This window comes from Myxine glutinosa, chromosome 1, assembly GCF_964187855.1.
Source record: "Myxine glutinosa chromosome 1, kmMyxGlut1.1, whole genome shotgun sequence".
In the NCBI taxonomy this organism is placed as follows: Eukaryota; Metazoa; Chordata; class Myxini; order Myxiniformes; family Myxinidae; genus Myxine; species Myxine glutinosa.
The window spans coordinates 176,473,121-176,487,123 of NC_136261.1; the positions used below are offsets into that span (position 1 = coordinate 176,473,121).

At 43.5% G+C, this 14,003-nt stretch overlaps 1 protein-coding gene across 1 annotated transcript; it reads right to left on the bottom strand.

The window, feature by feature from the left end:
• Positions 1-2,801: 2,801 nt before the first annotated feature.
• LOC144889763 (acylglycerol kinase, mitochondrial-like) lies at positions 2,802-11,806 on the bottom strand. The gene is made up of 3 exons (XM_078770958.1): positions 11,743-11,806; positions 9,015-9,096; positions 2,802-3,913 (listed from the first exon to the last, which is right to left on the bottom strand). Exons 1-3 carry the CDS (start codon positions 11,781-11,783, stop codon positions 3,770-3,772), a joined length of 267 nt encoding a protein of 88 aa, XP_078627084.1. The 5' UTR covers positions 11,784-11,806; the 3' UTR covers positions 2,802-3,769.
• Between the last annotated feature and the right edge of the window lie 2,197 nt (positions 11,807-14,003).

A 14,003-nucleotide genomic window follows, 5' to 3' on the forward strand; every position in this document is an offset into this window, starting at 1 on the left:
TCACAAAATCACAAGTTGAAATTGACAAAAGTATTTTGTCTCCACAATTCTTTGTTTCACTGTTAATATTACAGAACCTTTGTTTTTGATTCAGAACTTAATGTACCCTTTTAAATCATAAAATAAGAAGAAATGGCATTGACAAAATTATTGACACCATCGACTTAATATTTGGTAGCACACACAGCCTTTGGACAAAATAACTGCAGACAAGTGCTTCCTATCACCATGAATGAGCTTCCTTCACTTCTCTACTGGCAGTTTGGCCCACTTTTCTTGTGCAAAAACTGCTCCAGTTCTCCCAGATTTTAAGGGTGCCTTCTCCCAACTGCTGTTATCAGATCTCCACACAGATGTTCAATGGGATTTAGATCTGGACTCATTGCTGGCCACTTCAGAACAGTCCAGCGTCTTGTCTTGAACCATTCCTGGGTGTTTTTTGAAGTGTGTTTGGGGTCATTGTCCTTGGACAATTTTCAAGTTTTGGTTTGCTTCACAGCCAGTTTTGGTTTGCAACACCCATGACCTTCGACAGAAACCCGGCTTTCTGACACTGGGTTGAACATTGCGCTCGAAAATGTCTTGGTGATCTCCTGATTTCATGATGCCATGCACACATTCAAGGCACCCAGTGCCAGAGGCAGCACAGCAACCTCAAAACATCACTGAACCTCCTCCATGCTTGACGGTAGGGATGGTTTTCTTTTCTTTGAAAGCTTCATTTTGTTTTCTGTAAAGATCGAGATGATGTGCTTTCCCAAAAAGCTATAATTTAGTCTCATCTGTCCACAGGACATGCTCCCAGAAGGATTTTGGTTTGTTCAGTTGTGTTTGGCAAACTCCAGTTCTCTTATATCTCTCTCTCAGCAGTGGGGTCCACCTGGGTATCCTACCATGGAACCCCCTTTCATGGAGTTTGTGACGGATGGTGCGAGTTGAAACTGTTGTACCTTGTGTCTGAAGGTCAGCTTGAATCTGTTTGGCAGTTGATCGAGGTGCTTTCTCCACCATTCAAAAACTCCTTTGCTGCAATCTTAAATCAAGTTTTCTCTTGTGGCCACATCCAGGGAGGTGGGCTCCAGTGCCATGGGCCGTAAACTTCCTGATAACATTGCGTACAATGGACACAGGAACATCAAGGTCTCTGGAGATGGACTTGTAGCCTTGAGATTGTCCATGCTTGGCTACAATCCTGTGTCTGACCTTCTCAGACAATTCTCTGGGTTTTTTTTCTTTTCTCCATGCTAATTGCGGTACACACAATGCCCCAAAACAGCAGAATGAATCCTTTTCTCCATTCAAACTGGTTAAATGAGTTATTTTTATATTCGAGGCACCTGCAACTCACCACAGGTGAGTTCAATGCCAAAGTAAAGGAAAATCACCTGCTTGAAATTTAATTACTTCCAAAAGTTGCCAATAATATTGTTATGTTTGTGGGGGGTTGGGATGCCTTGGTCCAGGTAGATTGTATAGGTGGTGTGCTTTGACTGTCGTGAAGAAGAAGAAACCCCATGTAATAAGTCGGGATCCGGTAGACCGTGTGTCATGTAAGTGTATCTTTTTCCCCATGAGAGGGGTGGGGCTTGTTAATTAGTGAGGGATTATGGGTAAATAAATCCCCTGTGTGTAGTTGCCTCTGTAATTTATTCCTTTGTTCCCCATGACATACGCAGCAGAAATGGCCCATTAAACGCACTGATTAATAAAAACCAACTGGAAATCACGCATCGAACAATACCGCTGGCGCCACAGCCGCGACATCACACAGGCACGAAAGATTCGTGAGGCCATGCCCCGAAGATCAATGATTGGTCTTGTCTTGATTGGCACAGAAAGATGGGTAAGATGGAACGCGCTGATGTGGTCAGAGACAGGGACGAGGTGAGATGACGTCAGAGCCGCGCGTTCAAAATAGTTGGAGCTGCGGACATTTTTCCTTCTCGGTTTGGGTCTGGTGGTGGACGGTCATGTGCTGACGTCTTCTCGTCCCTTCTTGTATTGGAATTTGTTGGTGAACGGTCGCATTTCGGTCTCTCTCTCAGCATCGCATTTTTATCTCTCGCCGCATCGACGTCCTTCTGGTTCTTCTCTCGTTGTGGATGTCATCGCGAACGGCCGTTTTAGGACATCTTGCTGGTGGTCATGAGGAGGAAGAGCCACGGGCCGGGAACTGCAGTTTCCCGTGCAGATATAGTGAGGACAGGCGCGGCTGGAAGAGCGAGCTGCTTCGCGTGGGAGGCCTCTTTCGAACCAACGAGCGCAGCCTGGTGAACGAGGGCACACTGCGCGCTTTCTCCCACCAAGGCCGGAGCCACTCCCGGATTGCTCGCTTGGGGCCTGGAAGATTCCTGGCGAGACACACCAGCCGAGTTGAGCTAAGTGTCCACGAAAATTACACGTATTTATTTTCAGTTCTTTTATCCCTTCTGTGTATTCGGTTCTATCTGGGAGCGCTCCATTTAGGAATTTCGTTTTATTTGGTTACCTGCATTTCGTTAATAAAACCGGTATTTTTGTACATTTTACTTTCGTGTTGTTCGAGTTAATTTATGCAGGTGTGAATACCTCGGGTGGAGGCCATGCAGGTAAGTTTGTCATCCCCTTTTTCACTTTCGTGTCACGAATATCGTCATCATTGGATTGAACGCCTTGGGGTAAAGCTCATTTGGTCATCCGTGTTACACCGCGCTGTTCAACACCCCGTCTCCACCTGGATCTCTGGGGAAACTATTGAGGGCTAACCTTGGGTAACACTCAACCAGACAATTACATTTATTCATTCGATTTGGAGTCAATCCTTGCATGTCCATATGGATGTATTTATTGTTTACTTTTAATTCATATTATTATGAAAAAACCGAATATGCTCTCTTTATGTGTTGTATTACTGTCTATGTCTTACGTTGTGTAAAGTTGTGTGTGCACGTGAAATAAAGTTTATTTCATAAGTTGACGTGAGTTATGATGATTGTTTTGATTATGATGTGCTGATACTGAAATGTCTCTGTATTCCGTGTTATACAATTATTGTAAATGCAAATAAACAAGTCATCATAATATATTCCTGAACTAATGTTGTTCTTGTTATATTCAATACTTGGTTGTGCCACTGATGCAGTGCCCCTCTGTAGGTTAGAGCACGAATTTTGAATCCAGGGTGCCGGTGATAACTCGTCCCCTTTTTGCAAAACACCATGGAACCTTTAATATCCGGTACTGTCCTCTGAATTGAGAGCAGAACTGACAGAGAAAGAAAATCTGGTCCTTTGTGTACATCATTCAAATATGGAGAAATGGCATCATTGTTCATGGTGCACAGGTGGTCAGGAAGTGAGTTGAGGCACCAAGATGATAGTTTTCGATGGAAATTGTGTTTCTCCGATTTTACTTCCTGCAAAGGCAGTGCTGGGAGAGCAATATGTTTTATTTAAGATATTACAAATATAACGGAGCATTTGAGATGATCACAAAAAAAAATACACGAGCAAGCAAAGCAAACGAAAATATCGGTGAATGATAACGAACCGATAAAAGTGCAATAAATACACCTGTAGTTCCTTGTGGGTGTTGAAATGGACAAACAATGATCAATCATCAGCTCTGAAACAACTACAGGTGGTCATCAGACCTTAAAAATGAAACATAATGACAGAAAACATATTTGGATGGATTATAAACGGTCTGCAATGTGCTGAGGCAGGTTAGAGACTCAACATGTTCATTCATTGTTGAATTTTGAAGCTGAAGAAGCATCTGTCAAGGTCTATCAGGTGCTTGGTTGAACTTCCTGCAGAAGCTGCTTCCTGGCAGTGGAGGAGCAGAAGAAGCGGAGCTTCCAAGGAAGAACGCGCACAGTGATGGGCATCGCATCATACTCTTCATGATCAATGTCGAATGGAGAATCCAACGACTTAAAAACAAATCGGAGAAACCACGTTTTCAGATCACTATAATAAATGCTCAATATGCACAAACTTTGATAGTTGTATTCTCTTTTTCTTATTCTCCGACATCAGTGTAGCTACAAACAGGCCACACCTCCAGGTGCACCATGGAGTTCACCTCTCAAGCTGTGCGCATTACGACTCGTGGATGTAACAAAATGAAAACGAGTTTATCAATACGAGACAGAATTCACAAAAAATATTAACAAAACAATGTCAGAGAAGGAATATGTATGATTTGTGTGCTTTGGTTGTGTTTTAAACACGTCTCGGCAAATACAAAAGGTCCATCATTTCTCTACAACTCAGGTTTTCTTGTTATAAACAAAGTTTTTTTACACATAGTCTGAGGCTCCTGGAACAGATTTCACACAAACCACACACATGCATACAGACAGAGCTGGAGACAATACAGGAGTGGGTTTCAGACAAACAAGGCCGGGAGAAGCAACACAACTTCCCTGGGCACTCTACGTACCGACGACGCTGACTTAACGTGTCGCTTTTCTTTCCACATTCAGCAGGAGAATGAATCAGAAATCTCTTCCTCTGCCCTCCCCTCCACAACCCCCATGACATGCCAACACACCAAGTTTATCTGTGCTCTATCCTCTAAATGCTAGTCTTTGGCATGATGTCTCACAAAGCAGATGCTCCAACCATAATGCCATGCAGTTGCAGACATGTTTATTGAATAATCATTTATTATTTAAAAATTATTTAAACTTGTATTGTTTTTTTGACAACTTGCACACCTGACAATTTTATCGGTTTTCATTGATTGCACTCATCTGCAAATGTTGCCCAGGTTTATTTCACATCCAAAACTTCTGAAAGGAAAATTCATTCTGGGCTGAAGAAACACTCTACGGAAGTTTTCATCATTCCTGTGGGTTTAGTCACTCTTCCCTTCCTCAAATACAAGGCGAATGCCTCAACTCTGTGTTTGCCTCATAATCTTGTGTTCCAAACCCATCTCTCTCTGTTCCCACCTTTCCCAGTCGAACCCAACTGCTCCTGGACTCTGTGTCCTTCTCTCCTGACAAGGTGGAGAAGTTTTTGTCAAACCTCGACTCTGATTCAGCAACTGGACCAGATGGCATCAGCCCACGGGTACTAAAATCCTGCTCTTCCGCTCTATCTCACCCTCTCTCACTGTTCTTTTCACCCTCTCTTTTGCTCAAGGTCATCTGCCAGCATCTTGGAAATCAGCAAACATTACCGCTTCACACACAAAAAGTGCAAAAACAGATCCTTGCAACTACAGACCAATCAGCCTGCTCCCAATTATCAGCAAAGTCATGGAATCCATCGTTGCTTCGGATATCAAATCCTTCCTCTTCTCCAATGGCTTGACCTCCGATCTTCAATTTGGATTCAGACCAGGTCATTCTACTGTGGACATGTTGCTTCTGCTGTCTCAACAGTGGATGGAGGTCCTCAATGCCAAACATCAAATCAGAGCTGTCTCCCTTGACATATCACGTGCCTTCGATACAGTCTGGTACCCAGCTCTGCTCACCAAACTCTCCTCCTATGGTATCCATGGAAATCTCCACGCATGGCTTGCGGACTTCCTCTCTGGTCGTAGTCAATGTGTGGCCCTGAATGGATTTGTCTCATCTTCCCTTCCTGTTCTGGCTGGAGTTCCCCAAGGTTGTGTTCTGGGCCCTGTGCTATTTCTGGTCTTCATCAATGATCTCTCCAACTCTCTGGAAAATCCTCTCTATCTCTTTGCTGATGACTCCACTCTCTGCCGCTCCATTCCTCATCCCTCAGATCGGCAGTCTGCAGCCTACTCAATCCCTGCAGACCTAGACAAAATCACAGACTGGTCAAACAAGTAGAACATGTCTTTTAATCCTGACAAATCTCACACTCTTACAATGTCTCTCCGAAAAGACCAATTGGAAAACCCTCCCATCTACTTTCTCATCAATCCTCTCCAAGAAGTTCTGTCGCTCATGCTTTTGGGTCTCACTATCTGCCATAATCTTTCTTGGGAAAACCACATTTCCAAGAAGGCCTCCAAAGCCAGTCGTCGACTGGGCATCCTCCGTCGTGCGAAGTCCTTCCTTAGCACACCTGAGCTCCTTGCCACATACAAAGCTTTCATCCGCAGCTCAATGGAATACTGTTTCCCCCCTCTGGGCTGGTGCTCCTGCCTCACACCTAGCTCGGCTTCACGCTGTTGAAACCAAAGATTTCAGAATCATTGGAATCTCCTGCGATGAAGCTAACTCCGAGGACCTTTCACTCATTCACCGCAGGCAGGGTGGTGGTCTTTCTGTCTTCTACCGACTCCTCTCCGGCCTTGCTCCCCCAGCTCTCTCTGTGCTCTGTCCCCCAAATATTCCTGCAGGTCGCACAAGATCTGCCAGCAACCCTCTTATGGTTAAACTGCCAAAATCTAGGCTCTCTGCTCATCTTCACTCTTTCATTCCCCTTTTCTCCCACCTCTGGAACAAACTCCCCCACTCCCTTCAATCCCACTCCTCCCTCCAGGTCTTTAAAACAGCTGTTCACCACCATCTCTTATCTTCCCCCATCCAAAACCTCGATCTTTTCTACCCCCGCTAATTCACCCCAGAGACACTTTTTTGAAATTCCAACTTCTTTCCTGGAAGATCCCTGGTGTTGGGCTAGCGGCTAGGGTGCCGGCTTAGGATAACCTAGGATCCTGGGTTCGTAATCCCGGTCAATCGCTGAATGAACGCCAGGGGGGTTGACTCAGCCTGTCATCTTTCCGAGGTCGGCAAATTGAGTACCAGTTCACTGGTAATTCCCTGCTTGTCGTTAAAGGCGGCAAAAAGGGTTGGCGTCAGGAAGGGCATCCGGCCGTAAAACATTGCTTCAAAAAGGGGACCGAAAAAAAAAAAACAACAACCACAGTTCCCGAAAAAGGCCAACCCCCGCTTGCGGGGAAAAATGGCCTCTAAAGGTGGTTTGTTTGTTTTTTTTCTTCCTGGAAGTCCTTGCAGTGTCCATATGTTTTATACCTCTCCCACCTCCCCCCAAGCCCTCTCCCTCCCACGGTTCTCTCGATGTCCCTGCTCTCAAATGTTGTGTTTGTGTCCTTCCCCCTCTCTCCCCATCTTGTCTACAGCTCCCCTTATTTTGTGTTTTATGTGTCGGTTTGACTTTTTGTGTGATTAATGTTAGCTCTTTCACGAGCCTCGATCTTGTATACAAAAAAAAAAAGACAAGATAATTACTCTTTCCCTTTTATTAAATCCACACGAGTGATTTGTTCTTTGGACATTGTGACCAAAAAGTTATTATCCAGTGCATGATCCATCCCACCATTAAGAGGCCAAAATTTTAATTCATTCAAGATTCATCGGGTGGGCAAAAACAAATTATTGTTTTTCTTTTCTTTTGAGGTTGTCAATATTCATCAGATATTAAATGAATCTTTTGCAAGAAAGCAGTTCAGTACATTTTTCCACATGTCAAATAGACATTTGGACAATTTTCCACATATCAGATGAGACAAAGAGTGTCTCATTGGTGCAATGACATTCCAGAGCTTTATTTGGGAGAATATTGGCACTATTCGGCAACACACCATTATTTGACTTCACGGAGAATCTGAATAGAAAGGCCTCAGAAACTGTTGGGAGGCTTTCCAAAAAAGGCTGAAGCACTTTGAACTGCAATGAATCACAGTCCTGGCAAATCAAGACTAGAGCGAAGTCTATGGCACGCAATCCCAAATCTCAAAAATCCCCACGCTTCCCACCGAAAGCATGATTGAAAGATTCACCAGAAATGACCCGATTTTCAAACTTTTAGTTAAAATATTTTTCCCCGTTTTGGCCCCTGTGACTTCAAGTCCCCAACCCTGGGCATGAACCTGGGGTCAAATCTAAACAAGCGTTACGCCTAGGTCCCCCGTCGCTGAAGTGATGCGAGTTGACAAAGTGGAAGACGCAAGGCGGCCATCTTGGATTTTGACGTGGCTACCCAATTTTCAAGAGCGTTCTTCCTTATGCCGAGATACATCCACACACCAGATTATAAGTTTGGTACTTCGCATATATTTCAAGATATTTCGCTCACAATGTTCAGACATATATATGGCGGCGGCCATCTTGGATTTTGACGTGGCGACCCAATTTTCAATAACGTTCTTCCCTGTGCCGAGATACACCCACACACCAGATTAGAAGTTGGTACTTCGCTTATTTTTCAAGATATTCAGCTCACAAGGTTCAGACATACATGGCATCAGACATACATGGCGGCGGCCATCTTGGATTTTGAAGTTGGTTGCACCCACACACCAAATTTGAATGCGGTCCTTCGCGTACGCACGCACGCACGCCCGCCCGCACGCACAGACGGACAGACGGACACACGGACGGAGGGGAAAGCCATAATCCCCCTTTCGCTCCGCGGTGCGACGGGGGACAAAGAATTGTTGCACATTTCATTCATCCCCCAATGTTGATTGCAAATACAAAGTTTCATTTAAAAATATGTTGCAATGTGCCCGTAATTGCATTTTTTGGCATTTTACCTTTTGACCCCACCCCTGGGGGTTCCCGTACTCTTCACAAAGGACACAATAGGATCTTAACGTTCACCAACTAATGCTAGCAGACGGGTCGCCCAGTTTAACGCCTATCCGAGGGACAGCAGACACATTGTTAAATCAAGCTGCCTGTGGAATAGTTTATGGCGAGGCAGAGATTCAAACCCAGGCTAGACAGCTTAGAGACGAGTATACATACCTCGAAGAGTCTAGGCCTTCCTGCCAGTCCCTGTATATTTTAACGTGTATCTTATAGCACTGCTACAGTTGTGAGGGCCAAACTAAAATAAATGCCATACTAAACTAACCCATTTCTGGGGGAATTATCATCTTCTTTCAGCATCCACTTATCGTAGTGACATGTTGGGGGAATGAGCCCATCTGGAACATGGTCCTTCACTAGAAACATGAACAACTGCAATAATTTGCTCTGTGATTTTAGGCATACATATTCCATATGAAATATATGATGCTATCTCGAGATACCTGCTCAGAATATTTCATATTTAATGATAATTTACTTGACATACCTCTGGGTGGAGAACACACTCTTGCACTTGCAAGGTTTTGCAGCTTCCTTCAATCATGTTGGCCAAATTGTGCTTGCTAAACCTGTAAAAGCAGGGGTCAAAGTTAATGTTTTGCAAAATATCTAAATACACAGCCCCCCCCCCCCCAAAGTTTTCACATTTTGATACCACCTGCAGTTATGTCATGATATTTTCAAATTGAACTAAATATATCATCTTCACAAACTACTCCAAACTGATAAAACTAAAACATGCAGATAAAATGTGAATAAGTTTGATTAGCAAACAAAATCAGATGATTCTCAGTTGCATAATTATTCACCCCCTTTGCCGAATTAACCCTTAATACTTCAGGAAATTATTTGTGTGAAAGGTTACATAATAAATGTAAAAGCTTTCACCTGCATGTAATCAGTGATTTAACTTAAAAAATTAAGCTCCCTGACTTATCTGAGTTTCAAGGTGCAACTCAATTGGTCAAGCAAGGAGCTTTCCAAAGACGTCAGACATAAAATGGTGGAGAAGCATCGTTCAGGAGAGGCTTATAAGAATATTTGTCACTTATCACTTTGAGTATGGGGAAATCCATCATCAAGAAGTGGAAGACAAATCATACCACCCAGACTCTACCCAGATCAGGTCGCCCACCCAAACTCAGCAGCCGGGCAAAGCAGGAAACTGTTCGGGATTTCACCTGTAAATCCACCAATGACTTTGAAAGATCTGCAAGGTTCTGTGTTTGAGATTGGGGTCAGTGTTAATCAATCAACAATATCAATATTCTTCACAATATCCTATTCCCTTCACAAAGCTGGCCTCTCTGGGCAGGTAGGAAGAAAGAAGCCATTACTGCAAAAGACGCATCTAAAAGCTTGTATGGAGTTTGCGAAAAAGCATCTAAATGAAACTGCCGGCATGTGGAGACATGTTTTGTGCTCAGACGAGACAAAAATTGAGCTTTTTGGTCTAAATTCAGAGTGTTACGTCTGGTGCAAGCCCAACTGCATATCATCCAGTGGATACCATCCCTTCTATTAAGCATGGTGGTGGCATCATCATCATGTTATGGGGCTGCTTTTCATCAACAGGGACTGGCACCCTTGTCAGGATAAAAGGGAGAATGGACAGTGCAAAGTACAGGAGAATCGTTGATAAAAACCTGCTTGAGTCAGCCATGAATCTGAAACTGGGTAGGAGAATCACATTTCAGCAAGGCAATGATCTGAAGCACAAAGCGAAAGCCACAATGAAGTGGCTGAATAAGAAGAAAATAAATGTTCTTCAGTGGCTCTGTCAAAGTCCTGACTTGAACCCAATTGAACATTTATGGCGAGACTTGAAGATTGCAGTCCATAGGTGTTCTTATTTACCATTTTCGTGTTTGAACACCACATGAATCATCACAATCCTGTAATGAATATTTTTTGTTGTGGTAACTTGTTGTTCATACATGTAATCCAGCAGTCGAATGACAATTTTACTATGGTTGGTTTTACCTGAAGGAATCTTTGGCCAATCAAATTTAACATCAGGCATCAAATTTAGCAATCTTTGACCAATCAAATTTAACAATCTTTGACCAATCAAATTTAACATCGGGCATCAAATTAAACAACCTTTGGCCATATTGGATAAAAGAAGCAAATACCAAAATTAACAAGAAAGGGCAATCAGAGATTGCAAACCCTCGCCAGTATGTGTTTGTCAGTGGTTTTTAAGGCTTTTGTTTTGAAACAAATATGGCGGCAGAACCACGTGACCGATGACGTCATCATTATTATTTTTTCTCCACTAATTTATTCCTAGATTATGTTCAAGAAATTTCATCTTGATCGGATGAAGTTTTGTACTTGTCAAATTATGACGTCATAATGGAGGCACATATGACATCATCATTAACATATTTTATTCCCCATGGAAAGTTCTTTACAATGAGCCATGTCTCAATTTTTTATATTCAGCGCTTTCAGAGCTATAGAGGTGCAATTTTTTTCGTTTTTCCCAAGATGGCGCCTGACCACGTGATCTATGACGTCATAATTATAATTTAAAATTATACAGGTGGAGTTGCACCTGTGGTGAAAATTTCCTGTCAATCGTACCAACGGTTGCAGAGAAAATCATATTTATTCTGTGTGGACAAACAAACACACAGACAAACGGACTAAAATGCAATGCACTCTCCTCAGGCGAGGGTAAATATGCTACCATAGTGATTACCCAGCGCAAGGAAAGCAAAAAGAGGGGTTAATCAATTGGTTCAGGTCAGTCCATCTGTCTGTCTGTCTTATCAGTTTATGATAGAGGAACAACTTATTTAAATTGAATGTTGTATTTTGAGCACAAATCGGAACATGAATGGGAAGACAAATTTGCCGTTTTATTGTACTTTGGCTCTGAATTCATCCCGATCACAAATCTGCGGAGAGAGGTGAAATAATATTTTTACTCTATCTCCCTGCCTGGCAGGCAAACAAAATTGAAAAACATTCCAAACAGGACACTTGCTGTTTTTAAGGATGTTGTGAAGGACACAAACAACAGGCAGAGATTACTTACGTAACGTGTTAGTAGGGTAAAGTCAGACACTGTGTAAAATGGCGGTTAAACCTAGAATTAATTTCCTTATACGAGTATGACTTCAGACCTCTTTAAACCTTTATTTAAATTTAATTATATACTGTGGAACACAAATCACCTTCAGAAACAGAATATATCTCTGACTCACGCTGCTTTGAGGAAGTCCAGTTTGGAAAATGACTCAGGCATCAGGCAAACCTCCACAGCTTCAGGTTTCTATGCGAATATAAACAAAGCTAACGTTTGTATAATCATTGGATTCAATTTTTTAATACAATTAGACATACCCATTTGTGGGTGTAAAAAAAAAAAAAGTATACATACATATATATATATATATATATATATATAGATATATATATATATAGATATATATATATATTGTTATGGACCGCGGATAAGATGTTAATTTGCCGAGCGGATGGCGCCGCGGCCCGAACCGTTTTTACAATGACTAGACCCGATTCTGAACGTTGGCCAAATCGTGCCACAGATATTCAATGAGGAAAAGACAAAGACGACGCGGATGTGAAGAAGAAGAAGACAAAAAAGGTTTGAAATACGAATATGATTTATTTCTATTTACAGGACCAAAGAAACCAAGGAAGAAGGAAAGATAATAAAATAAAGACAGAAGGAATCAAGGAGACACAGTGCAATGCTAGCTTACCTACAGTCTTAATTAACCCAGGACAAGACACACAAAATGGACGACAATCAAACTCATATGAATGGGGAAATGGCAGGCAGGAATGGAAGGACTGGTAGGAGGGGAAGGTCCAACGGGAACCGGAGCTGGAGCTTGATCCTGCACGGGACGTCGGGCGGGACCTCGACGGCCACCGATGCCACCGCAATCTGGCCCCCGCGTCGCAGCGGGTCGAAACTGTGTGGTCTCAAAGCTGATGGTGGTGGACTCCAAGCTGGTGGTGGTGGACTCCAAGCTGGTGGTGGTGGTGGTGGACTCTAAGCTCATCTGCCGTCCCTGGCGCAACTCCTTTCGCACTTCTGGACTTGGACTCCTCTGCCGTCTCTGGCGCACTTCTCCTTTCGCACTTCTGGACTTGGACTCCTCTGCCGTCTCTGGCGCACTTCTGGTTTCGCACTTGTAGACTTGGACTCCTCTGCCGTCTCTGGCGCAATTCTCCTTTCGCACTTCTCGACTTGGACTCCTCTGCCGTCTCTGGCGCACTTCTGGTTTTGCATTTCTGGACTTGGACTCCTCTGCCATCTCTGGCGCACTTCTGGTTTCGCACTTCTCGACTTGGACTCCTCTGCCGTCTCTGGCGCACTTCTCCTTTCGCACTTCTCCTTTCAAGGCTTCCGCGCATGCTTTTTATAACGCCGCGGGCAATCAAGTCGCCGGCCTCCAGAACATGCCCATCGGTGAGCTCGCCTCGGCCCTGATTGGTCGGCACGGGCTCTCTGGCTCTGCCCTTGATGACGATGGGTGGGCGACGCCCTGGATTCGGCGGCTCCTCCCCCTTCTTCTCCAAGCCTACCTCGTGGCTAATGGAGTCGCGGTGAAAACCGCCCAGCAGCTGTGACGAATGCAGTTGGCAGGAAAGGCTTTGGGAATTGGAATTTAAAAAAGGGATCTATCTATTTCAATTCGGTGCAATGGAGTGTCAATTAATGGAAGACACGGCCTTAACCTACATAGAATGAGGAAATAAACTACCAACAAGGAGGAAATCTATGATTGGCTAATCGTGATTGTATATGACCTAACTACGGGATGCCCTTTGACCTTTATACACAACTGGAGGCAGGAGGGTCCACCATAAAGCAATAAAAAAACACACAAAAAAAAAACACAATCCTCATATCCACAACAATATATATACAGTATATATATATATATATATATATATATATATATATATATATACATATTATTGCGTATTTGAGAATCCTGTAATTGTTTGTAAATATCACCCTCTGTAAATAATGTAATAATTCCTTGTAAATACCTCCATTAATTGTAAAGGTCAACGGTCGTCCCTTTAGCTAGTCCATGTACAAGCACGTAGCCAATCATAGAACCTCTCTATAGTTATTTCTTTATTATGTGTATTAGTGAATGCTCTGTTTTCCACTAGTTGACATTGCATTGCACCAAATTAAATAAGATAGATCCCCTTTTCAAATTCCCCAAAGCCTACATTTCCAACCGCATTCCCCAAAACTGCATTATTGCCAACTGCATCTGCCTCCATTACGCACACGGTCAGCTCGGAGAAGAAGGGCGTTGGCCACCCATCGTCATCAAAGGTGGAGCAAAAGAGCCCGTGCCAGCCAACCGGCACTGCAGTGAGCGCCCCGGTAGGCGTGCCTGTGTAGCCCGCAGCCTGATCTCAGGAAGGGCCATAAAAATGGCGACTGAGGGACTGCTTAGGGAGGTGAGTG

Excerpts from the sequence above, each read along its gene's own strand:
- LOC144889763 (XM_078770958.1), bottom strand. The coding sequence starts at position 11,783 with ATGCCTGAGTCATTTTCCAAACTGGACTTCCTCAAAGCAGC. Across the intron at positions 9,097-11,742 it reads CTGGACTTCCTCAAAGCAGC|GTTTAGCAAGCACAATTTGG; the intron begins GTGAGTCAGAGA and ends CTGCTTTTACAG. Across the intron at positions 3,914-9,014 it reads AGTGTGTTCTCCACCCAGAG|TCGTTGGATTCTCCATTCGA; the intron begins GTATGTCAAGTA and ends TTTGTTTTTAAG.